The 23,960-nt window shown below is 48.6% G+C and overlaps 1 protein-coding gene across 12 annotated transcripts in view; it reads right to left on the bottom strand.

Moving 5' to 3' along the window:
- Window positions 1–23,960, bottom strand: part of ARHGAP44 (Rho GTPase activating protein 44) — a 157,566-nt gene that overhangs the window by 29,071 nt on the left and 104,535 nt on the right. For 8 of the 12 annotated variants that reach the window (XM_048817564.2, XM_048817562.2, XM_048817558.2 and 5 more), the window contains 7 exons: window positions 23,705–23,781; window positions 17,727–17,844; window positions 10,283–10,363; window positions 8,560–8,628; window positions 7,963–8,044; window positions 4,382–4,509; window positions 1,161–1,272 (listed from right to left, as the gene is read on the bottom strand). In XM_048817564.2, coding sequence (XP_048673521.1) covers window positions 1,161–1,272; window positions 4,382–4,509; window positions 7,963–8,044; window positions 8,560–8,628; window positions 10,283–10,363; window positions 17,727–17,844; window positions 23,705–23,781 — 667 coding nt within the window. The remainder of the gene's footprint in view (window positions 1–1,160; window positions 1,273–4,381; window positions 4,510–7,962; window positions 8,045–8,559; window positions 8,629–10,282; window positions 10,364–17,726; window positions 17,845–23,704; window positions 23,782–23,960) is intronic. The other 4 variants (XM_048817561.2, XM_048817560.2, XM_048817567.2 and 1 more) reach the window with 1 other exon arrangement.

The following is a 23,960-nucleotide window of genomic DNA, read 5'->3' as shown; positions in this document are numbered from 1 at the left end:
AGGTATAATTTATATATGTATTTAGTGTTTAAGGAGAGGACAAATTTTATTTCCAAACTGGCATCAAACAAATCCACAATTTTTCCTATTCCTTCTTAATGCCCAATATGGTTACATTTATACTTCTCAATTTGTTTTTCATACATTTGTTATATTTTTAAAGTGAAGAGATAATGAACCAAAGTTTATTCCTGCATTGTTGTAAATTGGATGTAACTCCAGAATAGTTATTCCAGAATTTACAGTAGCATAAGAGCACAATTTGGTCCATTCATTCAGTTAAAGCATAACACAATTGTTTTACACTACCTATGTCTAGAGTTAAATCAGTACTTGATGTTAACAGATTGATAAGGCTCCTCAACGATTCTAATTTTCTCCTCAATCTTAGAATTGAACAGGGCAATAGAGTTCAGACTCTTTGTTAATAACTTTCCTCTAGTGAACAGGTCACTCAAAAAACTATATAACGAAACACCAAAAGACTCTTCCCTAGCAGACTGAGTTTTAACCCTTATGGGAGGCCCCTACAGAAGGGCCCTGCCTCTTTACTTGTTGCCCAGAAATGACAGCAGCAGATCACAAATGCATAGTTGCATGGGACAGTAATACAGCTTGGAGGAAAATGGGTTTTCCATTTCAGGGGTCGTTCTCCCATTTCAAAATTTTTTCCATTCTGAAATGGGAGAACCCCCTCTCCCCCAAATTTCCAAATTTTCCTATGAAACAAAATTCTGGAAAAGAAATTGTTTCAGCTCAAAAAGTTTCATTTTGATTAAATTGAAACTGTTTGCTTCAATTTCGGCTTTTTAACCATCATTTTTTTAAAAAACAGAAACAAAAAGTCATTTCAAAATGGCCAATCAAAAAGCTGCATCCTGACTGCGTCAGAAAGCTCCACTCTGCTTTTTTACTAAACAAAATGTCATCAGAAGCGACACATTTCCACAAACACATGTTGCTTTCAATGAGTTCGCACTTTCGGATGGAGAAATGATTCCGCTGGAAAACTTCCCACCGAGTTCAGGCAATAGGACTTCCCACTGCACAGGCTGAGTCCAGTACAGCGTGCGCATTGCTTGGAGATCCTCCACTGGAAGAGGATCATCTAGAGTAGCACATAATCTTGTTACCAAAGCCTAGGTGGCAATGCCCTTTACCTGCAATGGCATGGGGGTCTGCTGAATACTCCTGCACGTCCACCACGCAGCAGTCAAGAGCCGCCTTGAGCTTCTTTAACTTGGATGCAGAAGGAGCCACCCTGAAGAGACCCTTCGGGCAAAGGAGACAGGAGAGACGTCAGCCCCAGCAGGAAACTCCTAAAATCATGGCAGCAGCAGAACACAGCGCCCCGAGGGCACGGGCCCCAGAGTGACCCGGGTGCCAGCTTGAAACCCAGCCTAGGGATCATGTTCTGACCTAGCGATGTAACGTTGGATGCGGTTTATTAGGAAATCACTGATGTAGGAAGCGTGGGAATCCCTGTAACTCACCTGACTTACACACACAACAAAAGTGAGGTTTAGGGTTAGATCCTCAGCTGCTGTAAATCAATATCTATGGAGCAATTCCAGCTGGGGGCCTGGCTCATGGGGCCTAGAAACTACGGAACTGGGCAGATTAGACATGGTGCGAGGAGTGTCTTTGTGGAACAGCCCTTTGATACTCCATACATCTGTGCCCTGGGCCACTTCAAGTCACACCTGCTCCCTTTGCCGACACAAACAAGCTTGTACTCCTGGTAGCCCCAGCAAGGCAATGTATCAGCTGCCATCTTGGCCAACCAGGGATCTCCAGCGCTAAAGTCTGTACATCAAGAGCCATGGTCTCTAGCTGACAGCTGTAAGACTCGCATTCCCCCTGGATCAGGCTAAGATGGGGACCCATTACACATACTGACCAGTGGTTACGCTGACAGCTATTGGGGAGCGAGGGGGTGTCTGTTCTGACCCCAGCGTGACCAGCAGCGGCATCAGCGTCTTTGTTAATGGTGATGGTGCCAAAGGCAGGGGGTCCCGAACTGTGGTATGCGCACCACTGGGGATATGCGAGACATCTCTGGGCGGTACACGGGAGAAATTGTGTAATGGTGGATTTTACTTAGTTACCTTATTTATTGCATTTTCATAATAGGCAACTCAGACAAAGCTTTAAAACTCCATGGGAATTTATTATATACAATATGGTAGTTAATTTACTTCAAGATGTACCAGTGAGAACACAGAGACACAGTCGTACAGAGCCCTCATCTCCAGTCACCGTACAGAGTGAGTTCAATTGCCCAGCAACTGCCCAGTCTAACTGAGCTCATAACTTAGTCAGGGTTGGGGGTTTTTCGGTTGCATACATTGCACTATAACTATATCCGTGCGTAACAGTGAAATATCAGCAGATGGCTAAAGACAGGTAGTGTTAACAGGAACACACAAAGTATCAGTGATGAGAAGAGCAGGGATATGCGACCAACTAGTAGATCTGGAAAGGGGGTACACAATAAGAAAAGTTTGGGAACTTCTGATCTATATGGATGGATGAACTGCTCGAGAGAAAGGATGAAGCAACCCAAAGTTTTTCTCCCAAATCAAACTACCCTGGAGATTACAAACAGATTTGTCAATTCTTTTTTAAGTTTGTTTTTCAATTTTTCAGGGCTGGTCTTCACGTACATTGAAGACGCTTTAGCAAAGACGCTCCTGTGCCGACAGGAGAGCTTCTCCCATCAGCATGGTTAATTCACCTCCCTGAGAGGCAGTAGCTATGTTGACCGGAGAAGCTCTCCTGCCGAAATAGCGCTGTCTACACAGGTTGGTGTGTCACTCAGGGGTGTGTATTTTTCACACTCCTGAGCGACATAGTTATACTGATATAGGGCTGTAGCGTAGACCTGGCCCCAGTTGCACTTCTCAATCCTGGCAAGGCCTGGAAGCACCAAAACACAGAGCAAAGCTGCTTCTTTGAATCTTTTTTTTTTTTTTTCCAGCTAATGATCAGGTGCGTGCAGTCTCAGGAGATTCCCAGCTCAACTTTCTAGATCAAAGGGTCTGAGTATTTCCAACAAGGTCTGAAGAAACATCTGGGCTCTTCGTTGCTTCTTTGAACCTGCAGGGGGTTGTCCATCATTCGTTATTTCCTAGTCTCTGTGTAATGAAGAGGGACGGTTATCTCCATATTTATAAGCTCTGTCTCTACCATGTGAATGCAATAAAAAGGACTGCAACAGTTCCATGTGCACATGAGTCCTGCAGAACATGCTCCAATCCCTGCTGTGTCTAAATCATCTTTCCTGATTTTCTACTCTCATTTCAAGGCAAGGAAAAAGAAAACGTTTTGCCTATGTGGTTCTGAACTGGAACATGCTTTCTTCAGGCAAGGAATTACTTAGGTCTCAAAGCCACTGATAAATACTGAGACCAACTGCCCTAGGAATCACGCAGGACTGTGCTAACAGAGTGAGCTGGTCTAAGGGAGACAGGTCAAAGAAAAGCAACAGACTCCAAACACAAACCAGGAGTTAGACGTGTTAGCAGCTCTGTTCAGTCAGCCAGCTGCTCTCCTTATGCTACTGGATGCGGCTTCACGGAGCAGCAGGGTGCTCCCTTACCTCCCCCTGCCATATGAAAGGGTGTTTCTCTGGGTGGCAGGCTTCCAAGCAAATGAAACCTCACACAGAGCAGGCTGGGCTCACCCCTGGTGTAGATCAGGAGTGACGCCATTGAATTCGGTGGACTTGAAGTGATCCGAGAGGAGAATTGGGTCCAAATAAATGTAAACTACACCACGTTACCACTTGCACTCCCTGTGCTCCTTACACCGCTCTAAACGGTGCCTCTGAATTTGGACCAGAGGCCTCCATGGCAACTGCACCTCTTTATAACATGACCGAATTTGGCCCGTCTTAGGAAGCATGGTCTATTTTAGTAGCAGCCTTGCTCTATACCAAAGGGACACAGTGGGGGACCCAGGACCCAATTCTGCCAGCGTATCTCCAGGGACCTCAGTGGGGCTGCTCCCAATTTACACCAGGTGCATCCAAGACCAGTCAAGCCAGAATCTGGTTTCCAAGGAGGCTCATTCACAGATTGAGAAGAGGCTGCAGTGTTTGCTCTCCCAGCTGAACCAAAGGCTGGGCACAAGAACTGAAGGAGGGGGTTTGCCTCAAGATTTCCAGGGCCTGCCCCAGGATTTTGCAATTGGAGGGTTTGGAAATACCAGACAGTCTAGCGCGGTGTTTCAATGGGGGAATAAAGGAGGGGGCTTTTCAGAGGGTCAGAGGTTTTAAGGGCAGCAGGGATCTTTATGACCGTTGTGCTCAGAGGGGAGAAAAGCCGGAGAGTATCTGTGTCTGGAATGAAGCCGCCCAGCTCGGGGGCTCCCGACTCACCTCCTCCTGCATTCCGCACTCCAGCAGCATGGTGACACAGGCCTCGATGGGGAAGGCGATCTCCCGCCCGCTGACGGCCAGGTGCTCCTCCAGGGGCTTCCCGAAGGAGGGCTTCTCGATCCAGGCTTCTGTGACACGGATCCGCAGAGCGGGCAGGAGGGAGAGGAACCCGTGCTGGGTTAGGGGAGCGCATTCACCCGCTGGGGAAGCTGCGCGGGTTCCCAGCCCCCCACCATCTCCTGTGGCAGCCACATCTCTGCCAGTTAGGGAGCTCCCTTGGCAGTGAGGTTTCAGGGCTGTGCATCCCCACATCCCACGTTTCTGTGTGTCTGTGTGTGTGCACACGCGCAGGGGACTAATGCACGTCCGGGACGCATCTATATCCAGGTCTAGGTGAGCCAGGGCGTGCGATCCCCCCAGTGTCCCCCCCTTGTATTGCTTCTTCAATGCCCCATGCTGATGCTTGACCCTCCCCCAGCACTGCTGGGGCCAGCCATTGTGGGGTTAGCAATGGAACCCCGGGCTAGCCCTGCTCTTGGGCACCAAGCAGGCTGCTCCTGAGCCCCGGCTGGCTGAAGGCGCGACAGCATGGATCTGAACGCTGAGCCCCCATGTGGCCAGCAGGCCAGACCACACCCAGCCTCACCCCCCGATGCCTGCCTGAAAGCCTCCCTAATTAGAATAGAATATCACGGTTGGAAGGGACCTCATGAGGTCATCTAGTCCAACCCCCTGCTCAAAGCAGGACCAACCCCAATTTTTGCCCCAGATCCCTAAATGGCCCCCCTCAAGGATTGAACTCACAACCCTGGGTTTAGCAGGCCAATGCTCAAACCACTAAGCTATCCCTCAACACTGCTATTGCTCTGGACAGCATGGGGTCTATGGACTGGCAGGGAGCGCCGAGAGGAGCTGCACATGGAACAGCAGGTATGCATTGTGCATGGCGTCCCGTGTCGTCCCCCCTCCCCCTCCCCCCCCCCCCCAGCTCCCTTAATGCCCCTCAATCTTGTCCCGGAGCATCCCCAGCCAATCCAGTCCTGGGCCTCCCTCGGCTGACCAGGGTCTGCCAATCGTGCTACGTGGTGGAGTGTGAGACCTGTCACACTCAATTCACTAGTGACCTGAGTTATTACTTCGACTCGAGTCTCCAGAGGCAGGAGGGCAAAATGCATCCACTCACTGCATGGCTAAACTTCAAACTGGGCTTCTACTGGCATAAACGCTGCCAGGGCTCCCGGGGTGGAAAATCCCCAGGGGACAAGATTACCATGGTGCATTGTGGTTGCAATGTATCTTAATCCAAAGATGAGGGGTGGATCTTTAAGGGCCAGTGCAGCCCTCTGATGAGCAGCTCTGACTGGGACGGGGGCCCACTTGCTATTCTAACTCTTAGCTTTTGTGTATTCAATATACCAGGGGAGGCCAAACTGTGGCTTGCAGAGCCCTCCATGACTCCCCATTCTCCACCCACCAGACTGGGAGGAGGAGCTTGGGATTTCTGCCCTGCAGCGGAATGGTGGGGATCGGGGCTCCTGCCTAGAGGGCGGGGATCCTAGGGGCATCAGCCCCGCGGGAGTTGCCTGCCAGGGCTCAGGGATTCAGCCCCACTCTTGATGAAGCCCCATGTCATGGCAAGTGCCTCCCACAGGGCTGAAGCCCCTAGCCCCACCACATTACTGCAGGGCAGAAGCCCTGAGCCTTGGCATGTGCATCCGGCTCTTGAACTTCTGAAGATTATCGTATGTGGCTCGGAGGGTCAGTAAGTTTGGCCACCCCTGCAATATACTTATAGGGGGTGGCAGGAGTAATTTACAGGCAGCAGTTCCCAAAAGGGGAAATAAAGCTGCAGCTGCATGGGGTTGCTCCTGGGAACAAGAGCACCACTCGAGCTGTTTGCATGACTGCTAGCGGGCATTGGCCTGATAGCTACAGGACCGCTGCTTTAAAAGGGGGGGAAATAACACTGCTTTAAAAGGTGGCAGGTTCTAAGTGCCCAGGAGATCTTGTAGAGTGGAATTGCGAAGTCCTGAGTATGCAGCCTGCAGCCATAAACAGATCAGCCCACAGCTGCTTAGGACTGAGCATTCCAGGGTTTGTTTTCTTTAGCAGAGAGAGAAAGAGACAGACACTTTCCTGTATCTGTATTTCTGGGCAGGCTGAGGAATTCCTTTCCATTGTTAAGGGGGGCAGTTAGAAGCAATCCCAGCCTGGCTGATCAGCCAGTCCCAAGGGCCCTCTGAATTCTCTCCTACTTAATGTCCGGAAGCATGAGCGCGAGAGTGCATGAGCACGTGTGTACACACACGCGTGCAGGGCAAAACGTATGCTCACAAGGCTGTGTGCGTGTACAGCTGTGGACGTGTGTGTGTGAGTGTGTGTGCAAGAGGCTTTGCGTGCATGTGTCGGAGGGTGCATAACTGTGGATGGATGGATGCATCCGTGTCACTCAGTTTCCACACTGGGGAATGGGGAGGGAAGAAATCCACCTCCTTTCGGGGAGGTCAGGAATCTGCATGGCCTGTGCACATGACACAAGGGAAAGGTTATTTCCCCCAAGGAAATCCAACAGCAAGAGACTCCCCTCTTTAAATTCTAATAAGTGCTGCACACTGGGCCATGTGTTAACTGAAAGAATGAGGGGAAAGCCTAGTTGGGTGGCCCAGTTAGACTAGGTTTCCTTCTGCTCCCCATGCCCTAGAGCCTGAGTTCCCCTTCATTCTGGCTCCGTTTGATCTCAAGCCCATGGGGCTGATGGACAGCCAGACCAGACACAGTTGGCAGTGGGAGGAGGAGAGGACTGGCGTGGGTGCAACCTGCCTGAATGAGCCAGGACTCAGAAGAGTTTGCAAGCAGGAGAGAACCTGATGGGCCCAGGGTTAGAGAAGAGATGAGCTCAGTGGAGGGAGGTGCAATTGGCAATGGCCGGTAAGCGTGTGGAGGAGAAGATCTGGGTTTCAGTGGGGGCAATCGATCCCATGTGGGGGTGGGGAGGAGAGGCGAGTCACTGTTCTGTGGGCGAGGGACAGCGGAGTTGCTGAAAAGCCATTGTAAGATGAGTGGATTGAAGGCGGGACAGTGCACAGGCCAGAGTCGCTGCTGGAGAGGGGGCTGTAGTGGCTGCAGGGCACTGATTGTGTTTGCTGGGGCCGGGGGAATGACTTGGAGGCTAGAGGAGGAACTGTTGGAGAACTGATTGCGACAGTTTAAGGGAAAGCGACCCTGCTGAGGAGGGTTTTGTCCAGGAGTGGGGTGACTTGGGGAGATGATGGGGAATTTCCTCCCCAGTAAATCAGCGCTGAGCAGGGTGGGTAGAACTGCTTCTGACTTGGGGGGAGGGGGGGGGGCACACTCTGTGAGATAGCCTCACTACTGAGAGCCCCTGCTCCACCCTATCCAGAATTCTGCCTCTGGTGGTGAGCAAAAACTGATGATTCAAGGAAAGGGGACAGACAGCACCTATGGGTACAGTGCAATGCTGGACATGGGGGGCTCTCTCATCATGCCCTCTGCTAATCAGCTGGGGCCCCAAGCTCCAATCCATTTTAGCTTAGCATACCGTCAATTAAGAAAACACTTACCCTGCTGTGCTTTTATCTGAGGCAACACGTTCTGTAAAAGTGCTAATGACTTCCTATGGTATTCTGCTTGCACTTCTATTAACTGGGGAAAAGACAAGGGAAAGATAATGTTGAAGTGAAAAGAAAACGGTACAGAGTTTAGGCATAGAAGTTTCTGGTTATCACGGAATAAGGTACAGATTATCAAGGGGTGCGAAATTTGGTTTAGGAGCTGGTGGCGTAAGGAATACATAATCTGCAATCTCCCCAATTGGGGGTAAAAGTTTAACCAGTCAAAGTACAGACACTGAGATATGGGGGTATGTTGTCCATATAATGGCTATGTTCAGGTGTGGAGTATAATGAGCGGATACGACAATGGGGATGGATCTACCCTCATTTGGTGGGATTTAATGTTCAGTGAGTTTATGGTTCCAGTTCATACGGTCCAGTGGAAAAAGCCTCTCAGTCCCTTTCTCACTGCTGTAGGAACCATGGGGCACTTGGGTAGGGGTTGGAGGAGGGGTGTTAACAACCGGTCTCTTGCCCAGACACAGTGAGACAGCATGCACAAGGGAAGGACACAGACAGAAAAGCCCAATCCCCACTGGCACTTACAGTTTGGAAGTAGTTTGCATAGTCTATTTCTTTGGCCACGAAATTGTACATGTCAGCCGAGAGCTGGTCCTATGGAGAGCACAGAATTAGCAAGAAGTAAACCACACAAAATCAAACCACCCTGACCAGCAATTGCAATCATTTACAGGTGGATCAGGCTCGAAGGCTGGCACACAGGGTCAGAGATGCTTGCAGGACGGTGCTGCACGTTGCTGGGATTGCACCACCTTTGCAGGGCCACCTGGAAATGACACAGACCTTATGGTGCATTTGATCCTGGCTGCTGGGAACATGGACAGTGAAACACAGACTCGGGGGGAGGGAATATATACAGATCTGGCATTAGCAATCCTGCGTGGCTCAGCTTTCGTTACTAGTCCGAGTACAAGATGGGGAGGCAAACGCTGCAGGATTTGCAGAACAGAAATAAAACACCTCATTCAGAGCAAGAAACTTCCCCCCTTAGATCCATAAGGTGGATCTAGAATCCGATATTCTGCTCCACAGGGAATTCCATACACATCAAGAGAGCAGAATGTCGTGGGAACTCCACAGATGTTGGGAGAGCAGGATATCAGTGCCTAGATGGAACTGAAAGGGATAATTGTGCCTTGAATGGTGATGCATCCAAGATCTGAGATGCTGCAAAGTTTGGAGGTTTTCCCCTGCCTTTGGTTTTGGAAAGAATCTTGCTATATAAAAACAACCAACACACTGGGCCAAATTCAGACCCGATGTAAATGGGTATAACCCCACTGACTTCCATGGCTGGTTACACCCAGGTCTGAGTTTGACTCAGGAGTAGCAGACATGAGGAAAATGAGGGACTTGCCCACCTAAAACCTTTTGAGATCTCTGGTGGCTTTTCCCGATTTCTCAACCACTGACGGTCAAAATATGCCACCTTAGCATACACGTGGCAACTGCAGAGCCCTCAGTACCCACCACACCCCAATCTGACTCTGCTCCCTGTAAATCTACACAAAGGGCTATGCTACGTACTATTCTATCCTCAGCGCCAATGGGGCAGTCACTATGTGTGTGTGGGCATGTTCCAACCCCAGACGTGGATGTACATGCATACATCTGCACGCAGAGCTGCCCACTGGGCGCACATAAAGGGATAAAAGCTTTGCAGGTTCTCTTTAGGTGCCCATTGCATTCAACAAGGGTCCCATGGGTACTTTGTAAGGGTACTGCCTGTGGAATTCCTGAAGCAGGTTTGTCCAGGAGGTTGTTCTCCACACAAGTGCCATAGAGGGGGTTCAGCAGTTTCATTGAGTAGGGAGGAAGGAAAGCAGAGTTAGATAGCACAGCAGGTTAGGGCCAGCACCCCGTTTTTGAACATCTGGGTTCAAATCCTGCTGGTGTCACAAGTGAAATGGTTGGGTCTTTGCTGGGTCTCTGTAAAATTAGCACAGCTGGCAGCTTCTGCTCACAAGAGACCCAGGACTATGGGAACATCAGGTGGGGTGCGTGTGGTTGTTTGCAAATCTAGATTATGTGACACAGCTGCATTTGTCAGAAGCATGCACAGAAGCTACTGGATCTATTGGCTCCACATTTCCAGGGGTATATTCCTGCCCCTGCCCCCCAATTTAATATTTCCCACCCCCATCCCTCCAACCCCCGCTCCCCCAAAGTCCAGTGGTAAACAGAACATGTGAGCCCAGGGAATGGAGACCCCCCACCAAGGAGCTAAATGCTACCATCAGAAATATACCTTCAACAGCTCAGCATCTGAGCCTCTCCAATTGGCAATCTTAGGATGGTCAGTGATGCCCTGTGTGTGGCCCTTGTTGGTCTTGTGGGAAGAGGAAGAAGAGCAATTTGGTTGTTTTATTGTCACATCATGAATTTTGTTAAACACGAATGGCAAACAGTTGAAGTGCAAACGTAAGAGAAAAGTGTGGGGGACACGCCCCTCTCGTTTCGCTGGGACAGGAAAGTGTGTTTTAAAAAAGGAGAAAATATCTGAAAGTTAACAAGGGGATATGGCAAAGGGGACTTTGGGCATATCTCTGTGTGTGTAAGTTCCGTTATCCTAAAGGAACGCGTGAGGACAACAAAGGGGAATGGTCAGGACATGGGGAGATGGGTGCAGAGAGGGCATGGGAGGAGCAGCTGGAGTCAGAACCAGACATGGGGATGGAGAGTCAAGGCATGAAGACAAGAATGGAGATGGGCATGGAGGCAGAGACGGAGCCGATGACAGTGAAGGTCGAAAACGGGGTGGATGTGCAAGGAGAGGAGGTGGTGAAGGTGGAGATGGAAACAGCCTTTTTCTGAGAAAAACCCATTTGCTTCTCCCACCTGCAGAACAGAGGATCCTGGGCCTTGTATCAGACTGGGGGAAAACATGGGGAAACTTCCTTACCAAGGCTCACTAATTGTGGCGAATGAGTCAGTGCCCTGTAAAGAGTGAGGTTCTGAGGATCTGCTGGTGATGGCAGAATGGAATAACTCTTCACCTCTGAAGATCTGGGTTCAAACCCTGCACTAACCATAGTTCACACATGGAGGTCTGGTTCTTTTTGGAAGGGCTCAGGGGGAATTGTCTCACTCGAGCCCCTGCCTGTCCACATTATGAAGCCACTGCACAAAATGCAATAATTCAGCACAAGTGCCAGTCTCTGTTCATGAGAGACCTTGGCGCAGGTGTATTTGCAGAGGTCCAGGATAGCAGGGGGAGGGAGGGCTGCAGTGCACTAGCAGAGCTGTGAGGGAGACCCTGGACTGGAATAGCAGAGGGGGGTGCAGGTCAGGATTCATGTGGGTGAGTGGAAAGTTTTAACAGTCCCTGCCCAGACTATGCCAGGCAAGGACCAGTGGCATGATTCGCTCCCACTTATTTGTGCTATATTTACTTACAGGTTTTAAAAAAGCAAGACATTTCATGAGGTTTTATTGCCCCCATCTCAAGAATGGCAGTCACCACTAACCCTTTCCTGGATCCTACCCCCCTGCCATGTCAGGACAGTCAACAGGAGGCTATTGCCTTGTGATTTAGCTGTAATGTATGGTTCTCCTTTTCACTACAAACACCCTTTGCCGTGTTATGACTGATCCCGAATGGAGAAGGCCAACTGACCTGGTTGATTTCAGATATTGTGGAGAATCCTTTTTTAAATAAGCTCTAGGATAGTTATGCCAGCAACAAACTAAAACAGCAGTATAAGTAAATGACATTTCTCCCCAACCTATATTCGTAATAAACATTTCCTGGATGGCTTTGCCTACGGACACTCATGGCTAAGTGGCAATGCGCCCTGCCTTCCAGCTTCAGGTCGGACACACACAAATCCCTAATGAAAATAAAGCAGACCTTTGGCCATAAACACAAGCCAGGGGGTGGAAACAGGGCATGTGAGGGTACGCAAGGCAGTTGGGCTTTTATGGTTGTGTGTTAGGGATAATCAGGAACAGCCCTCTGTGTCTTTACTTCATCATTGTAGCTCCACCCTGACTCAAACAAAGCTCAGCACATGGATGGATAGATTAGACAGACAGACAGAAGTGTCATTCCACTATGGCAGACAAAATATTGCAAAATTCATTGCTTTTGCACATTCAAACAAGTGCCCCTTATCCCGCCAATATGCATGCGCTTAACTTTATAGCGGAAGTAATCCCACCAATTCCAATGGCTCCTCATCATAGTGAAGTTAAACAGATGCATGAGTGTTTGCAGGATTGGGGCCATAGTCATGTTAATGCAGAAAACCATGTTTAAGTAACAATGCTACTAATTCAGCTCCCTACCGGTACAATTCTTAGGCTGAGAGAGGAGAAGCAGGTCACTGACTATTTCAAAGAGACAAACTTTAGAATGAATCTAACCACACCCAGAAATGACAAACTAGTGTTAAGTGTTGAAAGGAGCATGACAGTCTATGCCAATGTCAATTCTGATACTCAGCTCAAAAAACGGACTTTATATGGAATAAAATAAATTTACCCTGCACAACAGGAGCTTTGGAGGAGAAGAAAAGAAGAATAGACCCATGCACAAAAACCCTGGATGCAAAGCTGTAAACACACACACACACACACTCTCTCTCTCCCCCCCTTCCCTCTCTTTTGAGATTATGATTAGCCACCAATCTGCAACAAACTGTTCCTAAGCAGGATGGTTTGAAGCAGCGTCTGATTAGTCAAATGCCGCGTGTTCCCTAAGGGATGCATTGCATGTAACCTAAATGTGCTGCTTTTTTCGCTCTCTGTTTGGTTATTTTTGTCTGAGTGGTTCATTAAATATATACAGCCCATTATTGCTCAAACCAGTAATGGGCAGCACTTATTCAGTAAAGTACCTCTATGTTGGAGTGGGAAGGTACAATTTCTAGCTCAAGCAGACATACTCACACTACCTCTGATCGAGACAGCGCACTAAAAACAGAAGCATAGCTGTGGCAGCACGAGGAGCTAGCCACCCGAGCAGGTACCAAAGGTCTCGGACAGGACTGTCTCGGGGCGGCTAGCCCCTCCTGCGTGTTGTGCAGCTGTGGCTACATTTTATTTTTAGCACGCCATCTTAATCAGAGTTAGTGAGGGTACGTCTCCTTGAGTTGGGAATTACGCCTGCAGCTCAAAGCTTGGACATACCTTAAGACTCTTTCATAGTTTGTAATATGCTGTATTGTTGTAGCCATGTTGGTCCCAGGATATTAGACAGACAAGGTGGGGGAGGTAATATCTTTTATTGGACCAACTTCTGTCATCTGCGTAAGCTTTATACAGGGTAAAACAGATTTATTTAGGGTTTGGACCCCATTGGGAGTTGGGCATCTGAGTGTTAAAGACAGGCACGCTTCTGTAAGCTGCTCTTAGTTAAGCCTACAGCTGTTAGGGGACGTGGTTCAGATCTGGGTCTGGGTTTGCACCAGGCTAGCGGGTCTGGCTCAAACCAGGCAGGGCACTGAAGTCCTAAGCTGACAAGGCAGGAAAGCAGGGGCACAAGTAGTCTTGGTACACCAGTTGGCAACCCCCAGGGGGTTTCTGGGATCCAACCCGTGACAGTGACATTTCTCATAAAAATGTTTAAAACATTTTGACCAGCTGTAGTATATTATATATCAAATTAAATATACACCTAGTGAGTTGCAAATTGCTTGTACTCAGAAAAGATACTTTAGAACTGGAAAAGGTGCAGAGAAGGACAACAAAAATGGTTAGGGGTATGGAACAGCTGCCATATGAATAGAGATGAAAAAGACTGGGACTTTTCAGCTTGGAAAAGAGACGACTAAGGGGGGTATGATCATAGAATCATAGAAACATTAGGTTGGAAGAGACCTCAGGAGGTCATCTAGTCCAACCCCCTGCTCAAAGCAGGACCAACACCAGCTAAATCATCCCAGCCAGGGCTTTGCCAAACCAGGCCTTAAAAACCTCTAAGGATGGCTTCCACCACCTCCCTAGGTAACCTATTCCAGTGCTTCACCATCGCCTAGTGAAATAGTGTTTCCTAATATCCAGCCTAGACCTCCCTCACTGCAACTTGAGACCATTTCTCCTTGTTCTATCATCTGCCACCACTGAAAACAGCCTAGCTCCATCCTCTTTAGAACCCCCCTTCAGGTAGTTGAAGGCTGCTATCAAATCCCCCCTCACTCTTCTCTTCTGCAGACTAAATAAACCCAGTTCCCTCAGCCTCTCCTCATAAATCATGTGCCCCACCCCCTATCATTTTTGTTGCCCTCTGCTGGACTCTCTCCAATTTGTCCACATCCTTTCTGTAGTGGGGGGCCCAAAACTGGACGCAATACTCCAGATGTGGGCTCACCCAGTGCCAAACAGAGGGGAATAATCACTTCCTTCGATCTGCTAGCAATGCTTCTACTAATGCAGCCCAATATGCCGTTAGCCTTCTCGGTAACAAGGGCACACTGTTGTCTCATATCCAGCTTCTCGTCCACTGTAATCCCCAGGTCCTTTTCTGCAGAACTGCCGCTTAGACAGCCAGTCCCCAGTCTGTAGCAGTGCATGAGATTCTTCCGTCCTAAGTGCAGGACTTTGCACTTGTCCTTGTTGAACCTCATCAGATTTCTTTTGGCCCAGTCCTCCAATTTGTCTAGGTCACTCTGGACCCTATCCCTACACTCCAGTGTATCTACCTCTCCCACCAGCTTAGCGTCATCCACGAACTTGCTGAGCGTGCAATCCATCCCATCATCCAGATCATTAATAAAGATGTTGAACAAAACTGGCCCCAGGACCAACCCCTGGGGCACTCTGCTTGATACCGGCTGCCAACTAGACACAGAGCTGTTGATCACTACCCATTGAGCCCGACGATCTAGCCAACTTCTTTAACTTACTGGCAAGAATACTGTGGGAGACCGTTACCAAAAGCTTTGTAATGGTCTCCCACAGTATTCTTGCCAGTCAAGATATATCACGTCCACCGTTTTCCCCTGATCCATAGAGCCAGTTATCTTATCATAGAAGGCAATCAGATTGGTCAGGCATGACTTGCCCTTGGTGAATCCATGTTGACTGTTCCTGATCATCTTCCTCTCCTCCAAGTGCTTCAAAATGGATTCCTTGAGGACCTGCTCCATGATTTTTCTGGGGACTGAGGTGAGGCTGTAGTTCCCCAGATTCTCCTTCTTCCCTTTTTTTAAAGATGGGCACTATATTTGCCTTTTACCAATCATCTGGGACCTCCCCAGATCTCCACGAGTTTTCAAAGATAATGGCCAATGGCTCTGCAATCACATCTGCCAACTCCCTCAGAACCCTCAGATCCAGATTCATGGACTTGTGCTTGTCCAGCTTTTCTAAATAATCCTTAACCTGTTCTTTCACCACTGAGGGCTGCTCACCTCCTCCTCATACTGTGCTGCCCAGTGCAGCAGTCTGGGAGCTGACCTTATCTGTGAAGACCAAGGCAAAAAAAGCATTGAGTACTTCAGCTTTTTCCATATTGTCTGTCACTAGGTTGCCTCCCCCATTCAGTAAGGGTCCCACACTTTCCCTGACCTTCTTCTTGTTGCTGTAGAAACCTTTCTTGTTACCCCTCACATCCCTTGCTAGCTACAACTCAGTTGTGCTTTGGCCTTCCAGATTACATCCCTGCATGCTCGAACAATATATTTATACTCCTCCCTAGTCATCTGTCCAAGTTTCCTCTTCTTGTGAGCTTCCTTTTTGTGTTTATGATAGAGGTCTATAAAATCACGACTGGTGTGGAAAAAAGGAAATGTTATTTACCACTTCACATAACACAAGGAACAGGGGTTGCCCAATAAAATCAATAAGCAGCAGGTTTAAAACAAACAAAAGGAAATACTTCTTTCTACAATGCTTAGTCCACCTGTGGAACTTGTTGCCAGGATGGTCAAGGATGCAACTCCGTGCTCTGGGTGTGCCTAGCCTCTGTTTGCCAGAATTGGGACTGGATGACAGGGGATGGATCACTCAATAATTGCCCTGTTCTGTTCATTCCCTCTGAAGCACCTGGCATCAGCCACTATCAGAAGACAGGATACTGGGCTAGATGGACCACTGGTTTGACTCAGTATGGCTGTTCTTACGGAGTAGTCTGTTAGACTGGTTTGGAATTCCTGAATACGTACAGTCACATCCTATAAAACCACATGAGTTAGTGCACAAACAGGTAGGGAATAGATTTTCAAGAGAGCTCAGTGCTTAAAGGTGCTTTAGGTGCTTAAATGGAATGGCCAGATTTCGGAAGTACTCACAAAAACTGGCTTCAGCTGTGGGAGCTAAGCACTTTTTAAAATCTAGCTCAAAATATACATACTAATACTTTGAAATCTTAAGCAGAAGGCAACAGAGAAGCACAAAGCAACTTACAATAGTAGGTCTTTCATAGCACCCTTAATCAGTAGATCACAAAGCAATTTACAAAGGAGGTCAGTATTATTTCCATTATACAGATGGGGAAACTGAAGCATAGGGAGGCAAAGTGACTTGTCCAAGGTCACCCAGCAGGCCCTCAGCAGAGCCAGGAATAGAACCTAGGTCTTCTGAGCTCCAGTCTAGTGCTCTCCCACTACGCAACACGATCTCCCTCTTCATGAGGGAAGTCCCACATTATGCTAAGAGGCAAACTGTCATTTATTTCTATTTAGTAGAAGATGTTTGGGTAACAGAATCTGTATTTTACAGATGGGGAAACTGAGGCACAAAGCAGGGGTGTGATTTGGCCAGTCTCTCACAACCAGTCTGCAGCAGAGAAGAGCCCACGACCCAGATCTGCTAACTCTTGGTCCTATGCTCTAACCACTAAACCGTGCCTCCTCTTGCACGTCAGTATATTAGGGTTCAACATACTACCGGTGCTGAATTTTGCAACAGTCCCCTGCCATAGTCCCCTAGGATGGAGGATACCTGGAAGAGTTTGCTTTGCAGCCCCAAACACTGCCAGATGGAGCTGGGATGTGGAAGGGCAAAGGGAGGAGAGGACATCCTTTCTTCAGTCATTGGTTTTCATCCACACTGGCTTATCAAACGAACAAACTGGAGGAAAGTGCTGGTTACCTCTTGGGGCTTGGGCACTTCACATACTGTGCTACTGCGGCTCACAATGCAATACCACACCCTGGCACCTGCTAATTACCTGGGCATGACACGGGAGGGCAGAAGCTGCTCACCAGCTCTCAGAGTTGTTAGCTTAGAGTTCTCCCCAACCTGGGGGAGGAGAGGGTCAGGGAGAGCCCACCTCAAACTGTGTGAGATCAAGGCAGAGAGGGTCAGGAAGCAGGTATGCCCTTAGGCTGTATGGGAGGCAGGGGGAAGGTGAAGGGAGCGAGTGGGGGGGGTCTCTCCCCAGGCTGCAGAGGATAGGTCTCACCTGGTGTAGCAGGAGGGTGATTGAGGGGCTCTGAAGTGGTGAGAGAGACAGGTTTCCTCTCCCTGCACCAGCAACTCCTCCTGGCAAAGGGTGAGGATTCCTGGCAGGGCTGTGGCAGGGAGCCTGAGACAAAGGCCGCTGACGCTGCCTATTGGGCACGGGGGGTCGACGGGGACTTCTGGGAACAGCAGGCCTTCATTGGCGTCACTCTCCCACACCTGTGCCCGGCTTGCCAGCATAGGCCTGCAACTCCCAGCCCCGAATTCCCCAACCCATATAAACCTTCTCCCATTCACTGGGCATTGATGGACTGCACAGCTGTGAGATAAGAGAGAGTGAGAAGTACCCTGCAAATCTCCACTCTGTTCGCCGCTTCCTCCATCTCTTCCCTGAGAGCATCCGCTTTGGCACCCAACGGCTGCAGGTTGCTCGACAAACCTGACGACTTCGCCGACTGCTGCCACCTGAGAGGGGACGCAATGGAACTGGCGTCAGCAACGGATGGAAGAGCTGCCTGGCAAAGGGAACGGCCATGCCAGGGACTCAACCATGTAGGCTTAGGTGCATCCTGACCGTAACCACTTAGCTCAAGATGGCATGTGGCAGACAAGGACCTGTGGTCTCCGTGGCCCGCCCCGGTACATTAAAAAGCCAGGTGGCTCCTCTCTGCTCCAGTATGTGCCAGTTAGGCCTGGCATGAGGTCAGTTAACATACTGGCTATTCTCTGGCCCGCCAGCAATGAGGGCCGAGTTACTTCTCAAAGGAGTTGAGCAAGTGATGTGTCCCAGAGGTTGGGTTGACCCAGCCTGAAAACAATCTCCTAGAAGATACAGGGGTGATTTAAATTAACCTTTCAATATTGTTTCAAAGAAAAAGCAGTTTCTAAAAGGCAAAAATCAGAGATTTCATAGATTCACAGCCAGAAGGGGCCATTCTGATCATCTAGTCTGACCTCCTGCATGATACAGGCCATGCAACTTTCCTGATGTAGATACCTATAGACTATTTTCAAATCACCCCTAACCTGCTCTTTGTTAGCTAAATAGATTGAGTTCCTTGAGTCTATCACTATAAGGTCTATTTTCCAATCCTTTAACATTCTTACGGCTCTTCTCTGAACCCTCTCCAATTTATCAGCATCATCCTTGAATTGTGGGCACCAGAACTGGATACAATATTCCACGAGCAGCTGCGCTGGTACTAAATATGGAGGTGATATAACCTCCCTACTCCTACTCGAGATTCTCCTGCATACATACCCAAGGGTCGCATTAGCCCTTTTTGACAGTGTTACAGTTCGGGCACATGTGCAGCTGACTATCCACCCTGACCCCTAAGTCTTCTTCAGAGTCCTTGCTTCCCAGGGTAGAGTCCCCCATCCTGTACCTATGGCCCGCATTCTTTGTTTCTAAATATAGGACCTTCCATTTGGCTGTACCACATTATTTGCTTGCACCCAGTTTACCAAGAGATTCTGGTCTCCTCGTATCAGTGACCTGTCCTCTTCATTGTCCACCCTCCCCCAATCTACATGTCACCAGCAAACTTTATCATGAACAATTTTATATGTTCCGACAAAAATATTAAAACAGCGCAAGGCCAAGAACTGATCCTTGTGGGATTCCAGTAGAAATGGAGCCACTTGATGACGATTCCCCATTTACAGTTACATTTTGAGACTTATCAGTTAACCAGTTTTTAATCCATTTAACGTACGCCATACACACGCTAGGCTCTTAATGAAAATGTCAAGCCGTACCAAGTCCAATGCCACACAGAAGTCTGGGGCCATGTCTACATTCAGCACAGCTAGGGCATTGTATTTATGCTGCTGGTGCACTATAGTGTGGATGCATCTATGGTGACAGAAGGGGTTTTTTTCTCGCTGTAGGTAATCCACCTCTCCGAGCGGTAGCAGCTAGGTTGACAGAAGCATTCTTCCACTGATCCAGCACATCTACACCCGAGCTTACGTCAGCATAGCTATGGAGCGCCTGCAACACAGCTATGCTGATCAAAATTTTAAAGGTCGACTAGTCCTAAGTATCAACACTATTACTAAGGATTTGATTCTGTCACAGAGGTCACGGATTCTGAGACTTTCTGGGACTTCTTCTGCAGCAGCAGGGCTGGAGCAGCTGTCAGCCCTGGGCCCATCAAAGCAGTAACCCCAGGGCTTAAGCAGAAGATGGGGTTGTGTCAGCACCCCTGGGGTTGGAGCAGCGGTGGTCAGCCCATGCTGCAGGAGCAGCTGCAGGGCCAGAGCAGTTGGCCGGAGGTTGGCCCTGGGGCTGAAACAGCTGCAGGGGTTGGATCAGCCCCCCTGGGGCTGGAGCAGCTGCCTGAGGTCAGCCCCTGGCAGTGCGCCCCCGCAGCGTATTTTTGGTAAAAGGCAGGGAGAGGTCATGGGCTTCTGTGATTTTTTGTTTATCGCCTGTGACCTGCCCCTGACTTTCCTAAAAATACCTGTGATAAAGGTGACAGTTCAGGTTAAGATTCTATCAGCCCAATTTGTAATCTCATCAAAAAATGCTCTGAAGTTAGTTTGACAAGATCTATTTTCCATAAGCCCATATCGATCAGCATTTATTACATTCACCTCTTTTAATTCTTAATGAATCAAGTCCTGTATCAACCATTCTATAATTTCGCCTCAGATCAACGTCCAGCTGACAGTCCCGCACCCCTCTGACGAGTTGCAATCTAAGCCACCATCTACATGGCCAAGGACGCAAAAGGATCATCATCAAGAGATATTTGCAAAGAAAGAGCTCTGGCAAGCCAGAATTTCACCATCGACAGGCAGAAGAACAGAATGGGAGATGTACTGGCAGGCTACCCTTGGGAGCAAGGTCTCCGAAGTCGTCTGTCTATGGAGAGAGAAGCTGCATGCAGCCTCTCACCCTACAGTAACTCCTCCCTTAATGTAGTCCCGGTTATTCGTTGTTATGTTGCTGATCAGTTAGAGAACGTGCTTGTTCAAAGTTGTGCAATGCTCCCTCATAACGTTGTTTGGCAGCCGCCTGATTTGTCCACTGCTTGCAGAAAGAGCAGCCCGAGCTGGTGGGGGCTTGGAACGAGGGTGGGCCGGCAGCTCCCCCATCAGCTCCCCGCTCCCCTAAGTTCCCTGTGGGGCAGCCGCCCAGCAGGCTATCAACTGCTGGACAGTTCAGCTGTCCCTCCCTGCACTGCCGTGTGCAGCTCCTACCCTCTGCCTTGGAGCTGCTCCTGGGAGCCTCCTGCTTGCTGTGCAGGGAGGGAAAGAGGGATGCTAATGTCAGGGGGTCCCCTGCCCCCCACTCCTTTACCCCATCTCCACAGAGCAGGGCGGGGGACGGCACACACGACATGACAGGGCTCAGGACAGAGAGAGCTTTCAGACAGCACCTGCTGTCTCAACTTGCTGATCTACTTAAAAAGGCAGGTTTCAGAGTAGCAGCCGTGTTAGTCTATATCCGCAAAAAGGAAAGGAGGACTTGTGGCACCTTAGAGACTAACAAATTTATTTGAGCATAAGCTTTCGTGAGCTACAGCTCACTTCATCGGATGCATGCAGTGGAAAATACAGTGGGGAGATTTATATACACAGAGAACATGAAACAATGGGTGTTACCATACTCACTGTAACGACAGTGATCACATAAGGTGAGCTATTACCAGCAGGAGAGCGAGTGGGGAGGGAAAAACCTTTTGTAGTGATAATCAAGGTGGGCCATTTCCAGCAGTTGACAAGAACTTCTGAGGAATAGCGGGGCAGTGGGGGAATAAACATGGGGAAATAGTTTTACTTTGTGTAATGACCCATCCACTCCCAGTCTTTATTCAAGCCTAAGTTAATTGTATCCAGTTTGCAAATTAATTCCAATTCAGCAGTCTCTCGTTGGAGTCTGTTTTTGAAGTTTTTTTGTTGAAGAATTGCCACTTTTAGGTCTGTAAAAAGGCAGTGTACTTAGAGTGGGGTCAGAGTACTTAAAGGGGCAATGCGCATCTCTCTCACACACACACACACGGTGTGTGTCTCTGTCTCTCTCTGTCATGCAATCTCCCCTCCCTCCATTCATGCTGTCTTGTAGAGTGAGGCTACATTAACAACGTGTTACTCTTGAGGGCTCAGCCGAGTGCTTGTTCATCATTTAGCAGAAAGGCATTCCCTGAGAAATATCTCACCCTGGATTCACTTAACATCGTTTCACTTAAAGTAGCATTTTTCAAGAACATAACTACAACGTTAAATGAAGAGTTATTGTATTTCTATGCTGTTCAGGTTCTTCCACCACCCACATCACCTTAGTAGCTGAGCACCTTCCCGTGGTACATTAAGTGACGTGACTAACGCCTGTCACGTGTGGTTTGTTCTCTCTCTCACCCTCCCCTCCTCCCCCATGGGAGAATTGTAGGGCTTTGTTGTGGTACGGTCTTGTTTTGGGGTTTGCCTGTTTATATGTACACACTGCTCTGTCTTTACATTGCAGAAGGCAGGCAGAAGTGCACTGGACATTTGGAACTGAAGGTGGAGAGGTTTGTGATGGTCCTTAGTTCTTTGTCCTAGTTCGTTCTAGACCTGGTGGAGGTTCCAGGGATGCTCTGGACTATTCCAGCACGTTTCAAAAACATCTAGTTTGAAATAAAAATAAAACTATGATAGGCTGGGGTGGGAGGTTCCAGAGAAGAGTCTGAAGAGAAAGATCCCGTTTTGGAAAGGAGGATTTAAAAAAAAAAAAAAAGTTTTCACATTTTCCTGTAGCCCCCTGAACAAAACCTCCTCACCAGCCTGCTCGTCTGACGGACAGCAAACAGAAAGTGACCTGATCAGGATCACTGAAAGCTGGGTAGGGAACAAGCCTTTCTATTTGCTTTGCGATGTGCCTAGCACACCTCTCAGGGCGACAATAAATAACAACCTGCATAAAAGGGGAACAATAAACTACAATTTGTTAAAAAATATTGCATTCTTAATAATGGACAGCATTTGCAAATAACGTACTGGAGTAATTTTTTTAAATAGGATTTTTATGTGGTTAGCATCCTTTTAAAATCCAGCCACATCAAATTTCTCATCAACCTGCTCTCTTTTTATTTAAAAAAAAAAAAAGTTGAAAAAAAATCACCTCCGGAAAACTCCAGACTCAGGCAAAATGTGTTTCTGCTCATAGTATAACCTCCTGGAAAGATAGGTTTCTGATGGAACATGCTGGCCCATCCACACCTCTGGCTGTGCTAGCTAGGGCTTAGCAACGCTCCAATAAAGCGGTAGGAGTCTACTTTGCGACGAATCCCTGCCTGGCTATGCAAGGCCTCACCAAAATGGAGAAGAACCAGACTTGTGCAACAAACAAATAATGCCGTTTTGAAGACAGCGTGCAAGGAAAGGAATCTGCATATTTTTCAGATGGAAACTGAAATGCTGGCTCATTGCTTAACCTGATTCCAGGGCATTTGCTGGTGGCCTGACATGGACCCATTGACTGCACCTGTCATTCACCGGGACAGATCGACAGCCCCTGCCAGGTACTCCTAGTGGTTATAACACACGGTGGGGCAGGACAGCTGGGCACGGCTAGTGCATTGGAATGATGCATGTGAACACACCCAACGCTAACGGAGACTCCAAAGCAACCTTCTCAACTGTTCTACAAATTAAGATGAAGTAAACAGACACATAAAAATAAACTCCTCAGTAGAGTGATCATGATGGAAAATCGATACTAACTGGTCCTAAGTAAAGTGGAATCCCCCACACCATACTCCCCCATAGGCGTCTTTAGACAGAAAATCAAAAATACTCTGTGTGGTAAAAGCTGAGCCAGGCTGATGGGACGGATTCAGGCTGGATCTGATAGGTTTAACGGCAGAGACTGACCTGTCAATGCATCCTGATTGTTTTATTTAGCTCTGGAGGCCTAGATAGAATGAGGTGGTGAGCGTCTCAGTCCTCTGTCACCTCACCAAATCCACCGATAGGCACGGCACCCATTGGGGCACCTGCTTGGCTCTCTCAGCTGATGGGCCAAGGAGTGAATGGGTGACACAGACTGAAACACATGGTCATTGTGGGCCAAGACTGAGGCCCAGTGGTGGGGTGACATGGAAGAAACATGCACCACTGCTGCCTAAACTATCCATGCTGTCTGGACAAACAAAGCACTTCTCGCTTCGGAGCTGTCAATCCACTGCTCTGAAATCAGCCGTAATTCACTCGGGAACATTTCTTAAAAACTACAGAAGTTGCTTCGAAAATCATTTTTCCAAAGTCATTGAAAGAGGAAAACCGGCTGGACAGCAAAGCCAGCTGGAGGGAGACAAACCGAGACGATGCTTCCTACCTTGTCCGTGAGGAATCCATGTCCAGGACTAATTTTGCTAAATGCTTCCTCTGTTTTTGGATATTTGGGATTTCCACCTGCAGCAAGGAGACAAAACACCACAGCTGGAGCGCGGGCTGCCGCTGTCAACCGCCCAGAGCAGGCGCTCCCAACCTCGTGGGGCGACTGCACCTGTCCACAAGGGAAGACCTTTGCCGCCCCAGCCACTGCTCAGTGCCTCCCGTTCAATTGGTCACACATTGACCCCCAATGCGGG

This window comes from Caretta caretta, chromosome 14, assembly GCF_965140235.1.
Source record: "Caretta caretta isolate rCarCar2 chromosome 14, rCarCar1.hap1, whole genome shotgun sequence".
Classification (NCBI taxonomy): Eukaryota; Metazoa; Chordata; order Testudines; family Cheloniidae; genus Caretta; species Caretta caretta.
The sequence above is the reverse complement of the archived record's forward strand: the minus strand, read 5'-3'. Positions and strand labels throughout refer to the sequence as shown.